General features: G+C 41.1%; 1 protein-coding gene and 1 long non-coding RNA gene across 3 annotated transcripts in view; both read right to left on the reverse strand.

Annotated features, from left to right (window-relative positions):
• Positions 1–579: 579 nt before the first annotated feature.
• Positions 580–11,031, reverse strand: LOC117481531. Its single transcript, XR_004555784.1, has 3 exons — positions 10,134–11,031; positions 3,036–3,183; positions 580–2,131 (listed from the first exon to the last, which is right to left on the reverse strand). It is a non-coding gene; the product is annotated as an uncharacterized LOC117481531 (long non-coding RNA).
• A 381-nt stretch (positions 11,032–11,412) lies between these two features.
• The window catches only part of kcnh1b (potassium voltage-gated channel, subfamily H (eag-related), member 1b), a 62,625-nt gene continuing 53,889 nt past the window's right edge, over positions 11,413–20,148 (reverse strand). Inside the window, exon 12 of one of the 2 annotated variants that reach the window (XM_034129558.1) lies at positions 11,413–12,872. In XM_034129558.1, coding sequence (XP_033985449.1) covers positions 12,024–12,872 — 849 coding nt within the window. In that variant the 3' untranslated portion in view covers positions 11,413–12,023. The remainder of the gene's footprint in view (positions 12,873–20,148) is intronic. The other variant, XM_034129559.1, reaches the window with a different exon arrangement.

Here is a 20,148-nt window from a genome sequence, read left to right on the forward strand (position 1 = left end):
ATGCTATGACTTTTCAAAAGCCGATTGTCATGATATCCAGAACCTTCTGAATGTGCTGGTGGATCTTTATTTTATTCATCCTAAACCAATACAAATATTCAGTGACACTTCAAATTAAGTCTGTCGTTTATTTTTGAATATCACTTTTTTTTTACAGCAGGTCAAAATGGTTAACAAAGACACGGTTCCCTTTGATGGAAGTTAAGGATTTAAAAAGCCTGAAATACAGATTCATCAGATGTTTGTTTTTACTGCTTCAGCTCAACATGCTGAATGTGTTGTTTTATTAGTTTGTGAATCAATAGCCAAGTGAGTATTACTTCTACCATATGACTGCCATACAGCTACCATGACAACACTAGACGAACACCTCAAGACTGGCGATCTGGAGACATTTAAAACTGAAGAAAAGTACAGACGATTGCCTTTCTCACTGGTCAGATACAATCAGAGCTAGTAGTGGCATTAACACCAGAAAAGTTCACAGTTAGCGGATTGTAAAACCCCAAAATGTCTTGAATGTGGGTAATTCATTGAAACACTCAGGTGGTGTTGAACAAAATGAGACTGAAGGCTTGACTTGGTCAAAAGAAAAATGCGTTTTCCATTTTATTAAATGCTTCAAATAAATCAAACTAGTTTTAAGCACACCATTAAGCCCCAGTTCTTTATAAAGATGTTCCCATTGATGACGTTCCAGTATCTGATATGGTGATTAACTAGGACCTCTCTCAACCAACACAATTCTTTGTCAAATACTAGTAAAAGGAAATGTTTGGCTGGATGCCATTTCAATTTCCCAACATTCTGCATTTGTAGCTGCTGAAAATTCAATTTCCTGAGACTGCTAAGAAAATATTATCTATTTGGCAAAGCGAGGTTCAAACATCCCACATGAAGCTGATTTCTCCAGACTCTCCATGGTTTCAGCCGGCTGCGTGGCTAACACAATGTACTGACAAACGCACACAAAATAAGCGGTTCGTTCCAAAACATTCTACCAACTTTATGAAAAATAAAATGAAAAGAAAAACACATTAAGTTTGTCTAATACCTAGAAGCTCCAGTTTGCACATGTTTCTTATAAGTATTAACGTTCCTCGAGTGGAGGTCCAGCAACAACAGCAAATCAAATTAACCCATTTTTTTCAGTTTAAAAAAAAAAACGTGATTGGTGCGATTAGCAACCTTATTTTCTCATTACAGTGTCTGAATTTCTGCATTACAAATGTTAATACAGGCAACAATTGAACGATAAAACGTCCACATTTTGTGGTGTATGTCATGTGATGGTTTCGTATTGTTTGAAGGTAATAGATGTATAAGAACTGGATAAGGGACCAAAGGATGAAAGGCATTTTGCATGGCACATACGCCAAAATAGTTTTTATAGCTTCTGAGTTTACTTTTGTGAAATGTGGTCCCGCTGTCACTACCCGCAAGTTCTTGGTCTTCCCGGAGACTTTACATTGTGAAACATTGAAGATTTTAAAATTGCTTCTTTCTGCTTGATACAGAAATATAAAACCTCCATGCATTGAGAAATCCATAAGAGAAAGACCTTGTTTGCAAAGCAAGGTGTCCTTTCAACACCACAAGTGGCCATGGGACAAACTTGTAAGCAAGGTTGAGCGACAGCGCCGTATCCAGTTCTCATCAAACATCCATAGTTAAAGCTACTTGTTAAATTATTATCTGACCGAAGAATGTGAGGCAGCAGTGAGCGTCTCATCAGACTTTAATCAGCAGCAGGTTTTGACTTTTCTGAGACTAAGACACATGGACCTGGACAGCTGAAACAGGCTGAACTAAAAACACAGGGACAGTCTGTCTTTGGATAGGAATGAAGTACAAGCTACAGTCATTACAGTCTAATGAGCCAAAACAGATGCATATTTTAATAGAGGGTGAAGTTGTAGTCCAGGTTGTGGGTGTAATCCGGATTAATCTGGGGGTCTCAGTCTCTGTGGTTCGTCCTCTTGCTTCACCCTGTTTTGTGATCCCTGGATTATAGTTCGTTGCTGGGGCAAAGATCCAACACACAGGTCTTCCTCTTCTTTGTCTTCCATATCTAACGAGCAGACCCTCCCCTCAAAGGTCTCAAGTGAAGTGCGGCATCCGACTGCAGGTTCTGGAAGAGAGGGAACGTTGGGTTTTTGATGGACCACAAAGAGGTTAGTCTTTTCACTTAGACTGTTTTCTTTGTTTACTTTTACTGAGATGAGAAAAGAAGCAGACGGAGAAAAAGATGTATGGAAAAAGATTAACTTCTTTGGGAAATGTTCATGATTTCAGAACTGAACATCTTTCTTAGCAACCACAAGCTGAACACAAAACCCCATGAAAACCACGAAAAATAATGCATTGTTCAAATTAAATCTTCTAGCTGATTGTGGTGTGAGGTTATGCTTAGGCAACGAGAACACTGTTAACATTTGGTAAAGATGTTGGTCAATGCATCCTGTCTCATGTTTCAGGTCAGTATTAGGCAAGTTAAACCCATCATCTTAATGTACTAGACTAGCCTGAATATAAGACACAACTTGTTCAACAGTTGTTATGGACTGAAACTAAATGAAAGCAGTACCTAAAAGTCTACCTTAGGGCTGTGTTTATGTCTTGTTTTAACGTTCTGCGTACTGCCTACCAAAAATAACGTATTTATGCCATTACCAGCAGACATTTCATACCTATATACTTAAGCAATATGTCCTCTCTGCATCAATAACAACTCATTAACACCACTCTAGTTAGGATTGACTCATAGGACCATCTTCTTTCAAATTAATTTCCACGCACACAGGTATTTTTGTAAACTGAGCTTGTTCTATGCTGATGACTTTTCGTCCACATCCTAAATTGTTCCCTCATTATTGAGCTTTTGTAAAGCCTCAAGTAAAATGAACACTTTAAGAAACTCAAAGGTGACTGAGTGAACTTCTAAGATCACTGCTTCAGTTAACGCTATCCAACTTCCTGGGTTTTTGTTGATGATGGGGTTCAGCATTCCTCCATGCAACATAAGCCATATTTACCGCTTACGTGGCCTTTGCTACTTTTGTGCGCTTCATCCTTTTCCTCCTCATGAGGGTCACCTGAGGCCTCTTCAACCCTGCGATGAGCAGCAGCAACCTGGGCCGCGACTTGGTGAGCCAGCTTCTCAGTAGCGTCCCCTTGGGAAACCTGTATGAACAACAGAAATCCTGTAAAGCCGGGACATCCACAGAACCAGGAGGGTTTAATAGTCTCTGTGTACTAGTTATTCACCATACAGATAACAGAGAGTGGTGCAGGGGTAACATAATTTCGTAGGCCAACCGGGAAGTTAGCATCACGCTGGATCCCTAAAACAAAAGCCAATAGGATTTTTCTTTTGCATATTGGATTATTGCAAAGAGTAGCTCTGTGGATACATTTATGAATCAAGTTTTGAAAGAGAATCCTTGCAAGTTAACACTACTTATGATTTTTGAAGGGTAAATGCACTCGCCACACGTAAAAGCTAACGTTACGCTACTGCAGCTTCACGTCCCCACAGCTAAACTAAAGACAGACTGGCATGGTGACGTTTACTGTCCCTGACAAGATCTGTTGACTTTTCTTGTCGCCCTTTCAACATTTACATATATGTATATACTTTAGTTTATGACCAAGTACCTAAAGAACTGATGAAATTAGCCTAGCTAGACTTTGTCATTTTTGCTAATGAGCTAAAGTTAGCTTGCAAAGATGCTAAACTAAGACTATGGCGAACATAGAATGATTAACTTCATATAATTACTTTTAGCACACATGTAGTCTGACAAAGAACTAAAACCTCAATGTAAGTTTATAGTCTAAAGTCTAAATTCACAGTTTTATGTGAATTTTCACCTTACAGAATCAATGCCTTGTGCTTCTTAACAAAACAAACAACATCAAAGCTGATATTTCAGCAACCACATAATCTCTGCGGCCAGTCGAGCCAACGGACATCAACAAACTCCCCCAGCTGCCTAAGTCTGTTCACTGAATCTGACACAACACAATACATGTTTTGAACTAAACGAGCGAAAGCAGAAACAACCAATATATTAGGCCAAGCCGCCGGACGGAGATTTTTGAAAACTTCAGCATTTCCTGTTGTTGCTTTTTGTGCACGGACAGTTAGGAATTAAGGAGGAGAAAAACAAAGGTGAACCATCTTTTCTGTTTGGTTTGTTTGTCGGCAGGATTACGGAAAAACCACCCATGAGATGTTCTTCAAACCTGGTGGAAGAGCCACTAAAGAACCCATGACTTTTGGAGCAGATCCAGATCATGGGGCGAATACAAAAAATACTTTTGGCCTGGCAAGAGGCATTTCGTTCTCCAAATACCCTTACAGAGATTTTATTTAAACAAAGAAAAGGAACAAATCTGGTACCACCAATTATTTATTATTAAAAAGCCAGAGCGACTACAGGAAATGCTGATATTTACATTTACAAACGTAATACTAAATGAAATCATAGATGTGACGTTCTGTTCGCGTCACAACATCTGTCATCTTTTAACTCCGGGATTCCACGCCATATGACCGAAGATCCACCCGACCAATCACATCACCTCCACACGCTCTTTTTTTTTCTCCGATGAGCCCGGATTAGAAAGCAGGACAGTACCTCAACCAGTAACTCTCCTCACCGAAGCACCATAGCAAAAGCGTTCAGCCTCCTTCAGAAACGTCACATTCTCCACAAACAGCCCTTTTTCTAAAAAGCCGGCCGCTGCAGCAGCTGCGACCTTTGTGTTTTTATACGAGCTGAGACCTGCTGAGCACGATAAACCTTTGTGCTGTTCGAGCACACTGCACCCAGCCAGAGAGAAATCTAGCAACGTGTAGACGCGGAGCGGCCTTGCTGACGCCATTGTTGTCGCCTGCGGGGCTCGATGTTAAATGTACCGAGGGACAAATGGTTTGTGTAGCTGACCCTGCCAACCCCCCCACCCTGACCCCCCCTTTCGCCCTCATCCTGTTCCTAATCCTCATGTGATTGTCTCCAGTGGCTTTGTCTTCTCCTCAACTTCTCCTGTGCATCTTCACTTTAAATTGACTTGTTCTTCTCCTTGTGAGCGGCCATCTTTAAATCCTCTTCAGGTTTGGGTTTCTTTGGCGCCCTGTTGACCTCTTTTTGACCTTTCACAGTTAGACTTGCTTTATTTTGTTCCGAATTTTCTTTTCATTCTGGTCCTCACTTTCCAGTTTCCTTTTTGAGAAATCCTCTCTTTTGAATAAAAGCAGAACCTTACCTTCTCATCAAAAATCCCAACATCCTACTTTCCTGTTCTAGCCTGTGATGCTTGTCATGTCAAGTTCTCTATGCTATCAGTTCTCCCTACTTAACCCTAACCCCACCTCCTCCACAGCAGCCATCTTTGTTTCTTTCTGTTACTGACCGCTCGCCGACGTCCTTAGAACCAGAGGAACCCGGTAACTTTGACATTGTCCTGGTCCGTCCGGCCTGTAGCAGCTACATCGAGCGGCGCTCACTCTTAATATCTGAGTCACCTAACAAACAAGCTGGCAGATCATCATCAGCAACGTCACAATCGTCCCTTCTGTCCGATCAGCAGGCAAAGAACCATTCATCCCAAAACTAAGTAATCTAATAACACATTTATTACAAACATCAGAGAATAGAGGTACTACCAAGTTGTTTTTCAGAGCCGTAGAGAAACTTTAACACCACCGACAAACCAAACCACTTGCCTTAAATTCATCAAGAGTCCAGGTTCTCACTGTGAGGCTCTAAAAAAATATGGAGTGAACACCTTTAAAAAGTTTCAACATGGAGTCCCAGTCGATGTTATCCACATCCACGCTCTCCATCACCTCGGCTCACAACTTAGCAGTCCTCTACCTCCACTCCCTACCTCAGGAACACAACAGAAAGCAGTCCTTACCAATTGACCCCACACATTTGTTAGGTTATGCCCCCGGCGTCCCTGCTGAGGCACATATATGATCCCCGCTGCACTTTTTTCCTCTGGCACTAGAAGCTTCAGCCCGGACGCAAAAACAAATCTGCTCAATAATAGGAGGCCATGCAGCGGCCGGGTGGGGCCTTTAAAAAAGGAGGGTCCACTCAGCACTTCTCACTGCGAACGGCAACGGGTGATCCCAGGACACACAGCCAATCAGGGAGCAGACTGCACCTGTTTCCATGACGCCAGGCACTGACCGGTATAAAAGGTGGTGGTGATGGTGGAAGATGTTTGATGAAGTTTCGCTTCATTTACACTTTCACTGAATATATACAATTGTTCTATCTAAGTTCTGCTTCCTTAAACAACCTGAGAAAGTTCAATCTTCTATAAGTTTCCAAATATCAAACCTTTCTTCCCTCTTGTTTATTTCTTTTTTAAATCTTGACTTATTTATAGATGTAGCAGAATGAATCAATAAAGTGACAATACTAATAACTTGTAGTTTAAATACCTACAGTAAGGTATTTAAAAACAGTACCATTTTGAGAGAATTTCATTTTTTCACTTTCTTCTAATTAACTAAACTATTGTACTTTAGTGTAGTCCACTAATATGTTACAGTAGTTAGTAAATGATTTAACTAATTAATTGTGTTCACTTCACTTACTTGTGAATTTACAGGTTCAGCCGACTGATATAAAATGTAATCAATAAATAAGTTATGAATATTGAAGGCGAAAGATACATTTTTCCGCAGGGAGAATACAGAAAATCTTTATAACCGCTGACTTAAAGTAAAGTATTTGATAAGTATTATCAGCTTTATGAAGTTAAAGCAGCCTACTGTACCAGAAGTAAATGTACACAAGTAATCGTTATCTAGGAATATGAGTAGTAGTGGCAATAGTACAGTAGCATTATGGTAATAGTAGTACTATGCAATATGTAATAATAATATGCAACTATTATGTTGGTCAACTGAGAGATATTTGTACGTCAGGATGGTCTACATTCTGTTAAGGGTGTAATTTTTAAATATATAATATTCAAAAATTAATATCATGTTTAGTTATTATAATCTGTATTAACAAGGGAAGCTGTGGATTAGTGCGCTGATCTTCGAATCAGATGATAGCAAGTTCGAATCCCACTGCAGTCAGCATGTCGTTGTGTCCCCAAGACACTTCACCCCAAATAGCTCCTGTGGGGATTGTCCACAGTATTGAGTATGTAAGTCGCTTTGGATAAAAGCCTCTAACAAGTGACATGTAATGTAACAACTGTTACTTTAAAATAATAGATCAACAAAGTGTAGCACAGGACTTACATGATCTGCAGATAGGTGCAGAAACTGGAGCAGTGTTCACAAATAGAGACGGGTTTAAATGACTATATGTATGTATTTCAAAAGTCAAGATCATTTAAAATTATTTACAGTTTTCTTTCCGAAACATGATGATATAGCTTCTTCTACACTTGGCTACTGTTCATTCTGACACCTAATGACACGCAGTATGTTTGTGTTTCTTCATTTATTCATTAAAAAAAAACTTAAGATAAATCCTTCAGCAGACTGTGATGTGTGTGTCTGCTCTGTAGAGGGCGCTGTGGCTTCAAGAAAACACAGAGAGATGCAGAGGAAGAGGAGGAAGAGGAGGAAGAGGCTGTGCAGGCATGTTTAGTGTCAGGCTGAGAGGATATAGCCCTGCTGTTTGTTCACTGCTGCAGAGATCAACCTGGAGGAGGAGGAGAGGAGAGGAGGGGGAGGGAGGAGGGCTGGCACTGCAATGCAGAACATCAAATGAGGAGGAGGAAGGAGAGGAGGTAGGAGAGAGGGAGGAGAGGCGGGAGGGAGGGAGGAGAGAGGGAGGGAGGGAGGGAGGGAAGGAGGGAGGTGGAGAGAGAGAGGAGGGAGGGAAGGAGAGAGGAGAGGAGGGAGGAGAGAGGAGGGAGGGAGGTGTAGAGGAAGGGAGTGAGGGAGGTGTAGAGGGATCTGCCAGCTCTGCAGAGAGGGGGAAATTCAGGGATTCCCTGACGGCTTGGAAAAGATCCAGAAAGAGAAGCAGCGACACGAGTTCTGATACAAAATGACATGCAGATGAAAAACAGACGAGATGAAACGGACTTAACTCTCAACACATGATACCTTTTATAGAATATAAAGAATATTCCTTCATCAATTTGGGAACTAACCAGCTGTGACCTTGGAGAGTTATTGTGAAAAATGAGACAGGATTATGGAAATGGCAAATTCACATGTCGGATTATTGGATGTAGATGTATTTATATTTATATATGTTTTTGTCCATTACTTCTATCATTTGTATTTGTTGTCTTTGACACTTAATACTTGGATTATTCAATAATGTCCTTTAACGTGTGTTTTCTGTTTTGGGGGGAATTTGAGGTGGATGGTTGTGGGACAAAGCGCCTGTCTTTGACACAAAACACCGTGTCCTATCTCTACCAACAACAGGTGTTTTGCTTTTTTTAAATAATGACTATGAATTTAACGAAGTAGCTTTAACGGCCTTAACTTGTACTGTTTTTTTAGGTGTTACGAATTGTGTTGTATCGTTCAAAGAAAGTGGTTTTGATGTTTGATTTGATGTCTAAACGAGAAGCCAGATGTGCTTTTATAACGGACAAACAGAATACAGCAAACAAAGATAGAAAAAGTACAAAGTATGAAATAATTTATTGTTAACATTTGATGTGATTTTCTTAGAAATACTCTTTGTGCTGATGATACAGTTTTCCTTCCTGACAGTGACGAACAGAAATAAGAATATATATCTGTGGTAACTACACAGTTTTCCCTCAAGCGGTTCCCTTCACATTGTGAGTTGTCAGCACAGTGCATACGTGACATTGATAAAGACATTTGAACATTAAAGCGCTTTTCATGCACAGACTGTGGCCGTTACATACAAGGGACCGACAGCAGTATCGATGTTTAGTGAGAACAAAAGTCCTCCAAGATACTGAAGTACCAAGGCAAAGACATCTTGGTTTTTTGTCTTATTTTAACAAAAAGTTTTAGACAATAGCGTCATGCAGAAAAGACCAAAGTGCATCAGTGCCGATACCGGCGGTGCTCGTGGGACAACGTGAGATACGCAAAGTACCACAAACAACAACCAGTTTCTCAGTCCAAACAGCATACATAGGCAATCATTGCATATTATGACGCTATATTATAATTACACCTACACAGGAAATACGAGATACCAGAGACAAACAAACGCACATCCTCTCTCTTCTCAGGTGGCGACATAATGACAGCTTACATTTCCTCCAGTTAGGAAAAACATATTGGATTCAGAATCTGTGGATAAGGTAACTTCTAGTTTATCATCATGTATGCAAATGATACTCAACTTAACGTTGCAGAACATTTTATACAGGATTCATTCTACATTATCAAAATGATTGGATTAAATTTGCAATTGCATCATGTCAAGAATAGATAAGGGGGTGAAACGTTTTAAGTGAATTGACCTGATAACTTTCACTGAACACAAACGTCAATGTTTACGTTAGTTTTTGGTTGAGATCTTAAATGAGTCCACTTAGACACTTGCTGAGAAACACCAATTGTATTTAAGTAAATTGGAAAACCTCAAACGTTCTCGACCAAAAGGTTATTTTCTTAAAGGGGACCTATCATGCAAAATGCACTTTTGTACGTCTTTTATACATGAATATGTGTCCCTGGTGTTCCAGGGAACTCACCAAGTGTCAGAAAACACAACCCTCTCTATTTTCCTCCATACCCAAATCTCTAAAAAAGGGGCTGCAACGGATCTGATAAAAACTGATCCAGATTTGAACACTGTCCTGACGTCAGGACGGTGGCGCTACGGCTATTGGGCCAACTCCACCAATCAGGAGGAGACAGACACGGCCATTGCCGTTCGAAAGCGCTGGAGACGCTGTAGTACATATGCCAGGCCAGTAGATGGTGGTGTTCTGCCCTTATCTGCACTTACAAACACAGAGCTAAAAAATATCAAATTGAGCAAAATGAGGCATGGCTAAAATGCATGATCTGTTTGGTATTTTGAAAAAAAAAAGGATATATATGCCTTATAGCATGATAGGTCCACTTTAAGATAACTTAATTTTTCTAATTTCATAATGAACGTGCCTTAAAGTAAATGTTAAGATTTAAATATGTTTACCTTGATGGACAGGTCTCTCAGGCATGATAGTCGCTACCTCAGCTTGATCCTTTTTGGCCAAAATCTGTCATTTTTCAGTCTCCAGATGTCGATGACGAGCAGGAAACACAAACACTTTTCATCCTGTGAGAGACAACTACAACTAAAGCTTATACACACAGGTGTTGTGGTGCTCAAGTGAAGCTTTGACCACATAGAAGGGAATGATAGAAAAGAAGGAAAGAACAATATAAATGTGACGGAAATCTGCACTTCAGGTTTGTTATTGACCGCTCTGTCAATCTGGAAACTGGTCATAATAATTGAAGGGCTTATTATAATTGTGTATCATTTGTACTATTATCTCCAGTGTGTTGACTTGCAGGCTGAATCTCTTATCTTAAAGCATTTTAATGTTACAGTAAAGAAGCTTTTACAATAAAGTACACTTGAATCTGATTGTGTTAACCCCTTGAGCTCCTTTTAGAGGTGAATCAACATGAAAAAAACAAAAAGAAACTAATGAGTAATGTCCGTCTCTGTGCAGGATTTAAACATTAGACACATGTAGGGTCTCATTGTCACTGTGCTGCATCAAATGTTTTCACATTCATTCTAGATATAAAACGCTACCCGTCTCAAACATGAAATACTTCTTACTGAAATCTGTTCACACAGTGTTTAGTCTGCATGAAGATAGGGACATTCTGCCCCTTTAACTGTAATAAATCCCCCCAAACCAAAACAATGTCTGATCCACAACAGGCGCTTTCACACCAGAGTACTTTTCCCAGTATAGTTCTGAGTTTTTGACATTTTGTGTTCACACCAAAAAAATCCGGAACTAGAACTTAGTTCATGAGAACCTTTTCCCCCCTTTTTAGTTCCTGCTAGAGAGCAGGTACTTTCCTGGGAAAAAAAGGTTCCCATTTCTGATTGGCTGGGCGGATTGCAAACCACGGCCCATAAAACTCCCAAAAAGTTTTGTGAAGCCGCCATTTTATTTGCTCGCATTAGCCTTATTAGCATTAGCATTAGCCCAGCACACCAACGGAGAGAGACTAACTTATGGCAACACGAAATAAATCGTGGGAGCGGTGGAGTGATGAGGAGGTGTCGGCGCTTCTGGCGATTTACTCGGAAGGCTTCGGGTGGCGATTTACTGCCACCCGAAGTCCCGAAGACTTTGGGTGGCAGTATACGCCGTGAAGTTGTTTGCGGCCTGCCAGTAAACCTAAAGCAGAAGAAGAAGAAGTGACGTCAGCGGCTTCATTTGCCTAATCCTTCCCTCAGGGACTTATTCCGGTGTGAACGCGATTTACTAGGACAGTTACGGGACTAAAGAGTTCGGCGGGACTAAGTACTGGGAACTAAGTACGGCAAAGTACTTTGGTGTGAAAGCAGCTAATGTATCATAATCTTCTTTTTGTCAGTTTTCCATGTTTTGGACCCATATGTCCCACTTTAATCACAGAGATATGTCTACTTGATTGTCTTTGAATGCACCCCTTTCATTTTGAAGTGTGTTAACTTTCTTAAAATGCTAAAAAACTAAACAGACTTTGTGGACCAGACCTCCAAGCAACCAAATAAGCTTTTAAAACACGGTTTCCATCATCACAGTGCCAAAGTCCTGTTCAAAACAACAATGTTAAAGCCATCTCTTATTATTGCCATAATCATATGAAGGTGTAAACCCTCCTGAGGACAAAAGGTGCCATCATGACTCTTCCGTTAGTCTTTGATCAAAGTTAAATCAGCAATCCTCATTCCAGTTTGACGTCATTGTCATCTCGCCGAGTAATGCTACGAACGCATAAAGTGCTTTTGTGTGATAGCATCGTTGCCCACCATCAGCACAGCCTCACACTTCAGTCAGAAGCTCTTCTCTGCAACGGACTCTAGTCCAGTTTAGGAATAGCTATCCTTATCTGAGTCAGGGGAAGGAGGCCGCGAGATCTCAAAGAAGGAACCGGACGACTTCCTGGACTTGAGGAGTCGCAACATCTCCGCCAGCTGAGTCTCCAGCCCCGCCATGCGACTGTTCAAAGATCTGATGTCGCCTCTTAACTCCTGCTTCAGCTCCAGGAAAGGGGCTTGGATGCTCTGCTCCGGTATCGGACAGAAGACCCTCTTTTCCTCAGCCTGGACTGGACTTTGCTCCTGCGGCGTTCTGACATCGTCCGCATTGTCCAATCGGAGGTCGCTCTTCGTGATGCCGCTGTCACAGGAGTCTGTTTTCTTCAGGGACAACTGGTCCTGAGACTTAGTTCTGTCGGGCAGCGTCTCCATGGACTCGGCTTTAGAGACACTGCTCCACGACTCGGCCTTGGCGACCGACTCTTTGAATCGTCCCCAGCCTTTCGCTTTGGTTGGCTCTGCAGATTTACAGCCGATTATGTTTCCGTTCTGGGCGGCGGGAGTGTGGAGCATGACTCGACTGGAGGTTCTGGATGAAGAGGAAGCGAGGGATGTTGAGGAGGTGGTGGGGGTCGCTGGGCTCTCCGTCAACATGACTATACTGGTGGAGGCCAGGACCACCGGACCTCGAGGCTTTGCCAGGGAAACGACTCCTTTCTCCACATCGCCGACCACCTGATCCCCCTGCTCCATGGCCAGCCGCGCCTCCCTCTGCTGACGGAAACGCTGGAAGAGGCGTCGCACCGGATGATCAGGAGGGAGGTTCAGAGGAGCCTCGTTCTTCCTCTTCAACATCTCCTCCTCCTCACGTTTCACATCACTGATCTTCCGGAAGACGATCTGTGAAAAGACAGGAAATGATCAAAAGAAATGATCAAAATGTTACAGGAAGGACTTCTGTGACCATTTAGATCTTGGATTGAGGAGAGATGGGACTCAACCTCCAAACAGAAGTCCCAAAGAAGTGTGTGGCCTGAAAAGGTGATGAAATTAACCAAATGCCATGCTAATCCATTTCATAGCTGATAAGATATATTTGTCTAGATAGAACAAAGCAGTGGGCCTACCAATCTACCAGAGTTTAACTCAAAACTTCAAAGTCATAAATTCAAAACCCAGTTATTCTGGATAGTGTATAGGTTCTGCCTGTGGGGAGTTTTGGTATCTATAAACAATAATAACTCAATCATTCAATCCCAAAGTATTTAGTATTATTGGCTTGCTGCACTTAAATGATTCTGTTAAGACTTCATGGAGCTGGACATACTGACATTAGGAACTAACTAAGCACATATGGCGCGTTTCCACTACACGGCCTCGCTCGGCCTCGCTCGGTATGGCTAGGCCTCGTTAGGACTGGCTCACTTTATGGCGCATTTCCATTACAGTTTAGGAACTGGGGTAGTATCTATAGTAACGCAGTGTAGGCGGAGCCGTGACGTCATCTTCAATGAGAACCCCAGAAAAACAACACAGCCGTTAGCTGTTAGCACTCAGAGCTCACAGCTCCTCATATATGTTCAGAAACTAGACAAAAGTTAAACAAGTACAAACCACAGACTGCCTGTGTCATGGCGAGTACAGTCGCTGCTTTATTTATGTCTGTATAGGCCGTTGTTGTGAGTGTGGACGGTCGGAGCATATACTGCGTTAGCTTAGCCAATCTCCATTTAGAAAACACGCATTTTAAATGGTTTTTCGCCTGCCGTCTGTCTGCAGACTTGTCAAAGCATTAATTCATGGTTTTTACTAACCGGTATCAGTATGTTGTTACTTCGGCATCATTTTGAAACGTGTATTACAATTAAATCACGGTCAAATATGTCCATCTTGTTGTAGTTGTAGCCCCCTTGCCAGCGATTCTCTCTCTAGTTTAGCATACCCGACTCAGCCTCGTTGTCTCTGGCCCTAGACCCACGATTTTATGAGGCCAGAAAAACTGTGAATTCGGACCCGCCGGCCGGTACTAGGCCTAAGTGGAAACGCAACCAAAGACGGCCCGCTGACGTCACAGCCCTCTTAAACCGGGCTCCGCGCTGTAGTGGAAACGCGCCATTACATACTAACAAAGCACTTGTATACTAACAAAGCACTTCTATACTAACAAAGGACTGGCTTATCTAAAGCCAGTTGAGTAGCACTTAAAATGTTGTGGCTCTATGAAACCTAATGTACTTATATGATTCTGTTTTCTTCAAGTTTGTATCTTCTTGGTCGAATGCACTTATTGTAAGTCGCTTTGGATAAAATGGTCAGCTAAATGCAATGTAATGTAATTAGGCTTTCACACAATGGGGGCAAATTACTCCCCAGCGAATATACTTGAATATGTCCAGGCCTTTTATCTGACAAAGGAGAAAACTGGAGGAGTGGTTGTAGTCTGCTGTGCCTTTGTTAAGTTAAAGGGAGTAATACGTAAGCTGTCTCGGTTCAGACCCCTGAGATTTTGGGCGTGTTGTATTATATTCAATATTGGCAGAACTCAACCAGTTTGTGCATTTCTTCCTCGTGCAAAAAAACGCAACATAAATCTACTCTGTTCCTTGAAAATTAACATCGCTTTTTATCACGTAAAACTTGAATTCTGCATATTCACAAAAAGTTCCAAAACATGTTTAAAAATGCATATAAAAGCATGAATAAAATGCTTTAAAAATGTGTGTAAAGGGCTTTCATTTAAGAAAACCTTATTAAGTAAAAATATTTCTCTGCATAGGCAGGTTAATATGCTTGTTTGAAGACCAGCTGCATTTGATGGAGGGTAACTATTACTGCTGTGAGGATCCGTCAGACAGAACAGGTGGAGAACTACTGCTCCAACATATAAATCATTGGTCTAGTCCTTTATTCTGAAGCTACATCAGCCATTTAACATCGTCACTCCAGGTGTGAAGGTTATGTTAGAGCTGATGGGTTGTAAATGGCTGTGTGTTCAGATAAAAGACGTGAACGTACAATAACGGTGTGTGAGGAGCGTCAGCTACATGTGACCTCTGCTGAGTCTCAGTATCTTTATCTTGCTGCAACGGCGAGAGGCGGCGACGGCGAGGTTTTCCCCCTTAGCGATGTCATCAGTATGTTGAGCCCTGAGCCAATCAGGGAGCTCCTGACCTGCTGAAATTGGATAGTGTGGGTGAAGCAGTCGGACGGTTCTCCCTCTCAGGGGTGATGAGAACAGAGGAACGCAGAATGTGAGAGAACTGCTAATGTTCAACAACCGCTGCTCTGTTGCTTCTGATATAAACACAAAGCATCCCACTGCTGCTCTAACTCTCACAGACTCTCCGTGCTGCATTCAAATGTCAAAACACAAACTCTACAGCCTGCAGGGACTCAGTGTAAACTACTAAATACTGATGAGCAAGTAGTAAACACAAAATCAAGATATCATCACCTTTTTAGATGGTATTTTGAACTTATATCCATTTACAGCAGTTACAAATCACACAATCGTTCATTAGGAGTGGTGTGTGTCCACCTGATTAAATTAAGTCCAGTTTTTCACTCTCTTTTAGCTCTGTTTGTGGTCTCCATCAGCTCCTGAAGGAAATATCTGTCTTTTCAGCTGCATAAGCTAAGACCAGCAGTAGGTTAACTTAGCTTAGCATAAAACTGAGGAATTCAGCTAGCCGGGTTTTGACCAAAGGTAGCAAAATCCTACTTAATATGTTATATCTCCTTTGTCTACTCTGTATGAAAACACACGTATTGGCGGGTGACTTCCTTTAGTCTTGTTGTCCCTGTGAGTTAAACCATTTTTATAGGAGTTATTTGTTTGTCTGTATGACTTGCAATAAAAGTTATTGTCAAATCAAAAAGTAGGGGAACTATTGAAGAGCACCACTGTCACGCTTGAACAGCACCTCTCTGACAGCAAAATTCTTGCTTTTCACAATAGGCACTTCAAAGAATTCAACAAGAGGGCTGACCTCTTTAGATAAAATATCCTGTCTGAACAATTTCATCCATTCAAACCTTTTGAAGACTCTGTTTGTCTGGGTGAAATTCTCCTGTCACGAAGCAGTTTTCTGTCTTAACATTCAGCCAGTGTGGAGAATTAAATCCAGTCATACATCACACAGTTTCAACCTGTGATTGTCTTCTCCTTCCAACAAGCTGTTTCTCATGCAGCTCTTAGAGAGGACCTTTTGTGCTTTTTGGGGTTTACCCTTTCCTGTAGTGTGTTATATAGGTTTGTGTGCATGTAAATGGTCTGCAAAGGCTAACATCCTGCCTGAAACACCTCCATTGAACATAGTGACATCACTCAGACACATTGTACGTGACGGGACATCTCGAAGCGACCAATCACAACAGAGCCGGCCAGCTAACCAATCAGAGCAGACTGGGCTCTGGTTTCAGACAGAGGGTGAAAAGAGGTGCTGCAGCACAGGCAGGATGAGAAAAGTAAAGAGCTTTTTGAACATTAAAGCATGGAGACACAGTAGAGGAACAAGATAATAATATGAACCTGAAAATTAGAATTATATGTCTTCTTTAACTTGTGTGTCTGAGACCAGAGACAAAGTCTTTCTATTCAGCTTTCAGTACTTTGAGAATCCATCATAAAACTTTAAGATTAGATTACATTTATTCTTTTTATCCTGAGGGAAATATCTACTGAACGTTCCTTATTGTCTTACTAATACAGCAGGAGAAATTCCTAAAGAGAAAGGGCAATTATGTCGCCTCATAGGCCGAGTTTATCCTTAAGGCTGGACAGAAGACTTATGATCTTTGGATTTAAATGTTATGAGGTGGGTTTTATTATTGTTGTTGTTGATGATGCTGCTGAGTGTTTGTGATGCAGCGCTCAGCTGTAGTTGGGGGGTTTGGAGGTGAGAAGAGCCCGGCAGGTCGTTCCTCTTCACCGGCGCCATTATTGCACAGCCAAGCAGAACAAGACACGATGGCTTTCACATCGATTTACAGCAGAGAGAAGAAGAGAGACGGAGAGAGAGAGAGAGAGAGAGAGAGAGAGAGAGAGAGAGAGAGAGAGAGAGAGAGAGAGAGAGAGAGAGAGAGGCTTATGGCTAACATCCCAGAGTGTTATACCTCGTCTTAATTCCTAGCTGTCCCCTCGTGTTTCCATCCAATTTTATTCAAACAAATAGTATCCTTATTTAAAAATATCTCGGCGGTAGACTTTGGTCCATTTAGACCCTAAACCTGGTTAGGCTGGAGTTTATTTTTCATTTCTAGGGGGCTGTTTCCGGCCTGAACTTACTTTTAATTACTCTGATTTGTTTTCCCTTTAAGATAAAGATATTCTGCTTCTGTGTGGAGAAACAAATCCCTGAATTTTCAGATCAATTTTCCTATTTTTTGTTCCTTTGTTTTATACTGTCCAACCCATTTATCTGAACGAAGATGAATGAACATTTCATATTCAATACTGAACATAATCACCCTCATGAAGGAGAATTTACTGCACGCCTGTTTGACTTTATCGTTTCGGGCTGTTTGATTTCGACCCTGTCTCTGTAATATGGAAAGATTTTATAGCCAGTGTTTTTCAAAAGAATAGCACTCAATTTGTATCAGTAAAGCTTTTTTGAGGAAGGCAGCTGTTTGTAGCGTTTATAGAAAAGGGCTTTTTTACCCGGATTTTGTTCCACTTATAACGTATCTCAGTTTCTTTCTCTCTCATATCTCACATGTTGTGAGAAGAAGAAGAATTGTTTGGTGTTGTAAAAGCAGAAGTGAGAGTGTGTTGACTTTAGCTATGCAGGTGTCACACATCAGGTGTTTCCACTTCCTACAAAACAAGAACAAAGTTTCTGTGGTTTTAAAGCAGCTGTTAGTTTCACTTCAGGTCAGTTTTTCTCCAAATGTCCCCTCCTGTATTAAGAATATCTGTGAAACTCAGTGTTACTCACAGAAACACAATTTAGTATGTATAACTTTTGTAATTTTTGACAATATTTCTTACCTATACATACCCTGTTTTTTCTGATACTTGACCTTTACTTAAATTGGATTTAAATTACAAGATTGAGTGCAGACTGAGGTCAGGCCTCCAGGTAAAACAGGAAGTGGATTTACGTTAGTCTGGATATTGGCTGTCTGAGTTAATGGATCACTGATGAAATCTGTGACTCATTGTATTGATTGTTGTTGTTTCCATCAATGGAAGGTCTTATTAAATCGACCTTCCTAAGCTCAAGGATGACTCTAATATTGTCTGCTGCTCATAATGACACAGAAGAAGACTTCATGTCCTAATCACACCAAGAAAAATCACATTTATACTATGATTATTTTTATACAAGCTTGTAACTCACTGTTAAAACGTATTGACAATTAACATCGACATCTCCAACAAGTCAATTTACATATTTTGGATTTGTTTAGGTATTTTAATTCTTATTTACTACTATTTATTGTATATTTCTGAATGAGATATTTATTACATTACATGTCACTTGTTAGATGCTTTTATCCAAAGCGACTTACATACTCAATACTGTGGGCAATCCCCACAGGAGCAATTTGGTGTCTTGCCCAGGGACACAACGACATGCTGACTACAGTGGGGTTTGAACCTGTGACCCCCTGATCCGAACACCCACGGACAACCCACTATGCCACACGCCCCCCATTTATCAATGTTCTTGTTATACTATAATGATGTCTGTTAAATGTAGGGTAGGTAAGAATGGAGAAACCAGCTCGAGTGCGCTAGAATTTGAAAGTACGCAGCCGAAAAAAATCTGCCACTTCCTTATAGAGCCCCTCCTCCAACACACACGAACGCACACATGACCGATGAGGGCACGAGATAAGTTTGTGCACAGATGGAAGGCTGACAGGCAGGTAGGCCATCCAGTTATTTTAGCCGGGCCGGCTCAGATGATTGGTCGTGCTTTTTACAGTATTACGGCTTCCACAGATGACATTTTCTTATGTATTTATTGTCAAAGCATTTAATATATTCATTGCTATCGGGATGTTAAGAGCATTCCATGGAATATAACAAAAAGTGTTTCTGAAGTGAATTACCTACCCCACCTTTAACTGCATCATTGTGATTTGTATATATTGTATTTATTTTATTATTCCACGTTTTTGTTGTCGTCTGTGGACATTTGTTTAGGTCTTTTGCTGGAAAAACAAAATGGCAATACACATTTGGCAACCGACTGACTTTGTTCAGGTTAGAGCACATTAAATAAACAGTAATAAAGAGGATTTGTGTTCAACGTTTCCCATGTTTGTCTTTAGAGAGGGTTTCAGGGTTAAAGTGAGCAGAGAGTGTGTTTGCAGCTGAGGTGTGAACACGTCACCTGTCATCGTCCGCCTCCACACTGTTGGCTCAGCCGACATCGCACCTGCTCCGAGGAGGAGGACGAGTCGGGAACAAAGCCGCTTATGTAAAGTTTCATCGTTAAAAACAACAGATGACTCCAACACCGAGCGGCAAGGGAATCCAAGGTTACAAGACTCACACACGCTCAGAAATACATGTTTGTGTGTTTCTCATCGCTTTGGGCTGATTTTAGCAGCATTTTGGTGTCTGTCTGTGATCTTATCTTTCTATGACTGAGTCCTCAATAATAGAAACAAGAGTGGCTGCTGATTTCTAAAAGGACGCTCTTGAGGGTTTCCAGAGTGTATATAAACACTATCATTGAATGGTGTGTAATCTCCTGCCTCAGAGAGCTTGATTGCGTTCAGTCAGAAGGCCGAGAGGACTAGTCTTTATTTGAAATGGTCGTTCATGCTTTAAGGTAGTAGAAAGTCCTCTTTACAAATAGATGTTATTTTTGTTTGAAGTGTTTGGGTTGTACGTGGAGAACAAAATGCTGTACAGTGGTTCAATCAGACTGAGAAATGAAAGGGAAGAATGAGACAAAGATAACGCTAAGGCAACAGTTCAATAGGAATTATCGCAGATTAAAAAAATGACAATGGTCCTTTTCAGATTCCATAATTGTATTTTGTGCCTCTACTGTGACATATATATTGATTGTTGTGTTTTTATTTAGGTCTAAAAGTGTGCAGATGTAAAAATGTGTCCTTGATTCTTTGTATATATATATATACATATTGCACACATATTTTTATATACATTTGTTTTATATTTGGGATTGTGGGAAACGGTATTTCGATCTCT

Source organism: Trematomus bernacchii, unplaced genomic scaffold, assembly GCF_902827165.1.
Source record: "Trematomus bernacchii unplaced genomic scaffold, fTreBer1.1, whole genome shotgun sequence".
In the NCBI taxonomy this organism is placed as follows: Eukaryota; Metazoa; Chordata; class Actinopteri; order Perciformes; family Nototheniidae; genus Trematomus; species Trematomus bernacchii.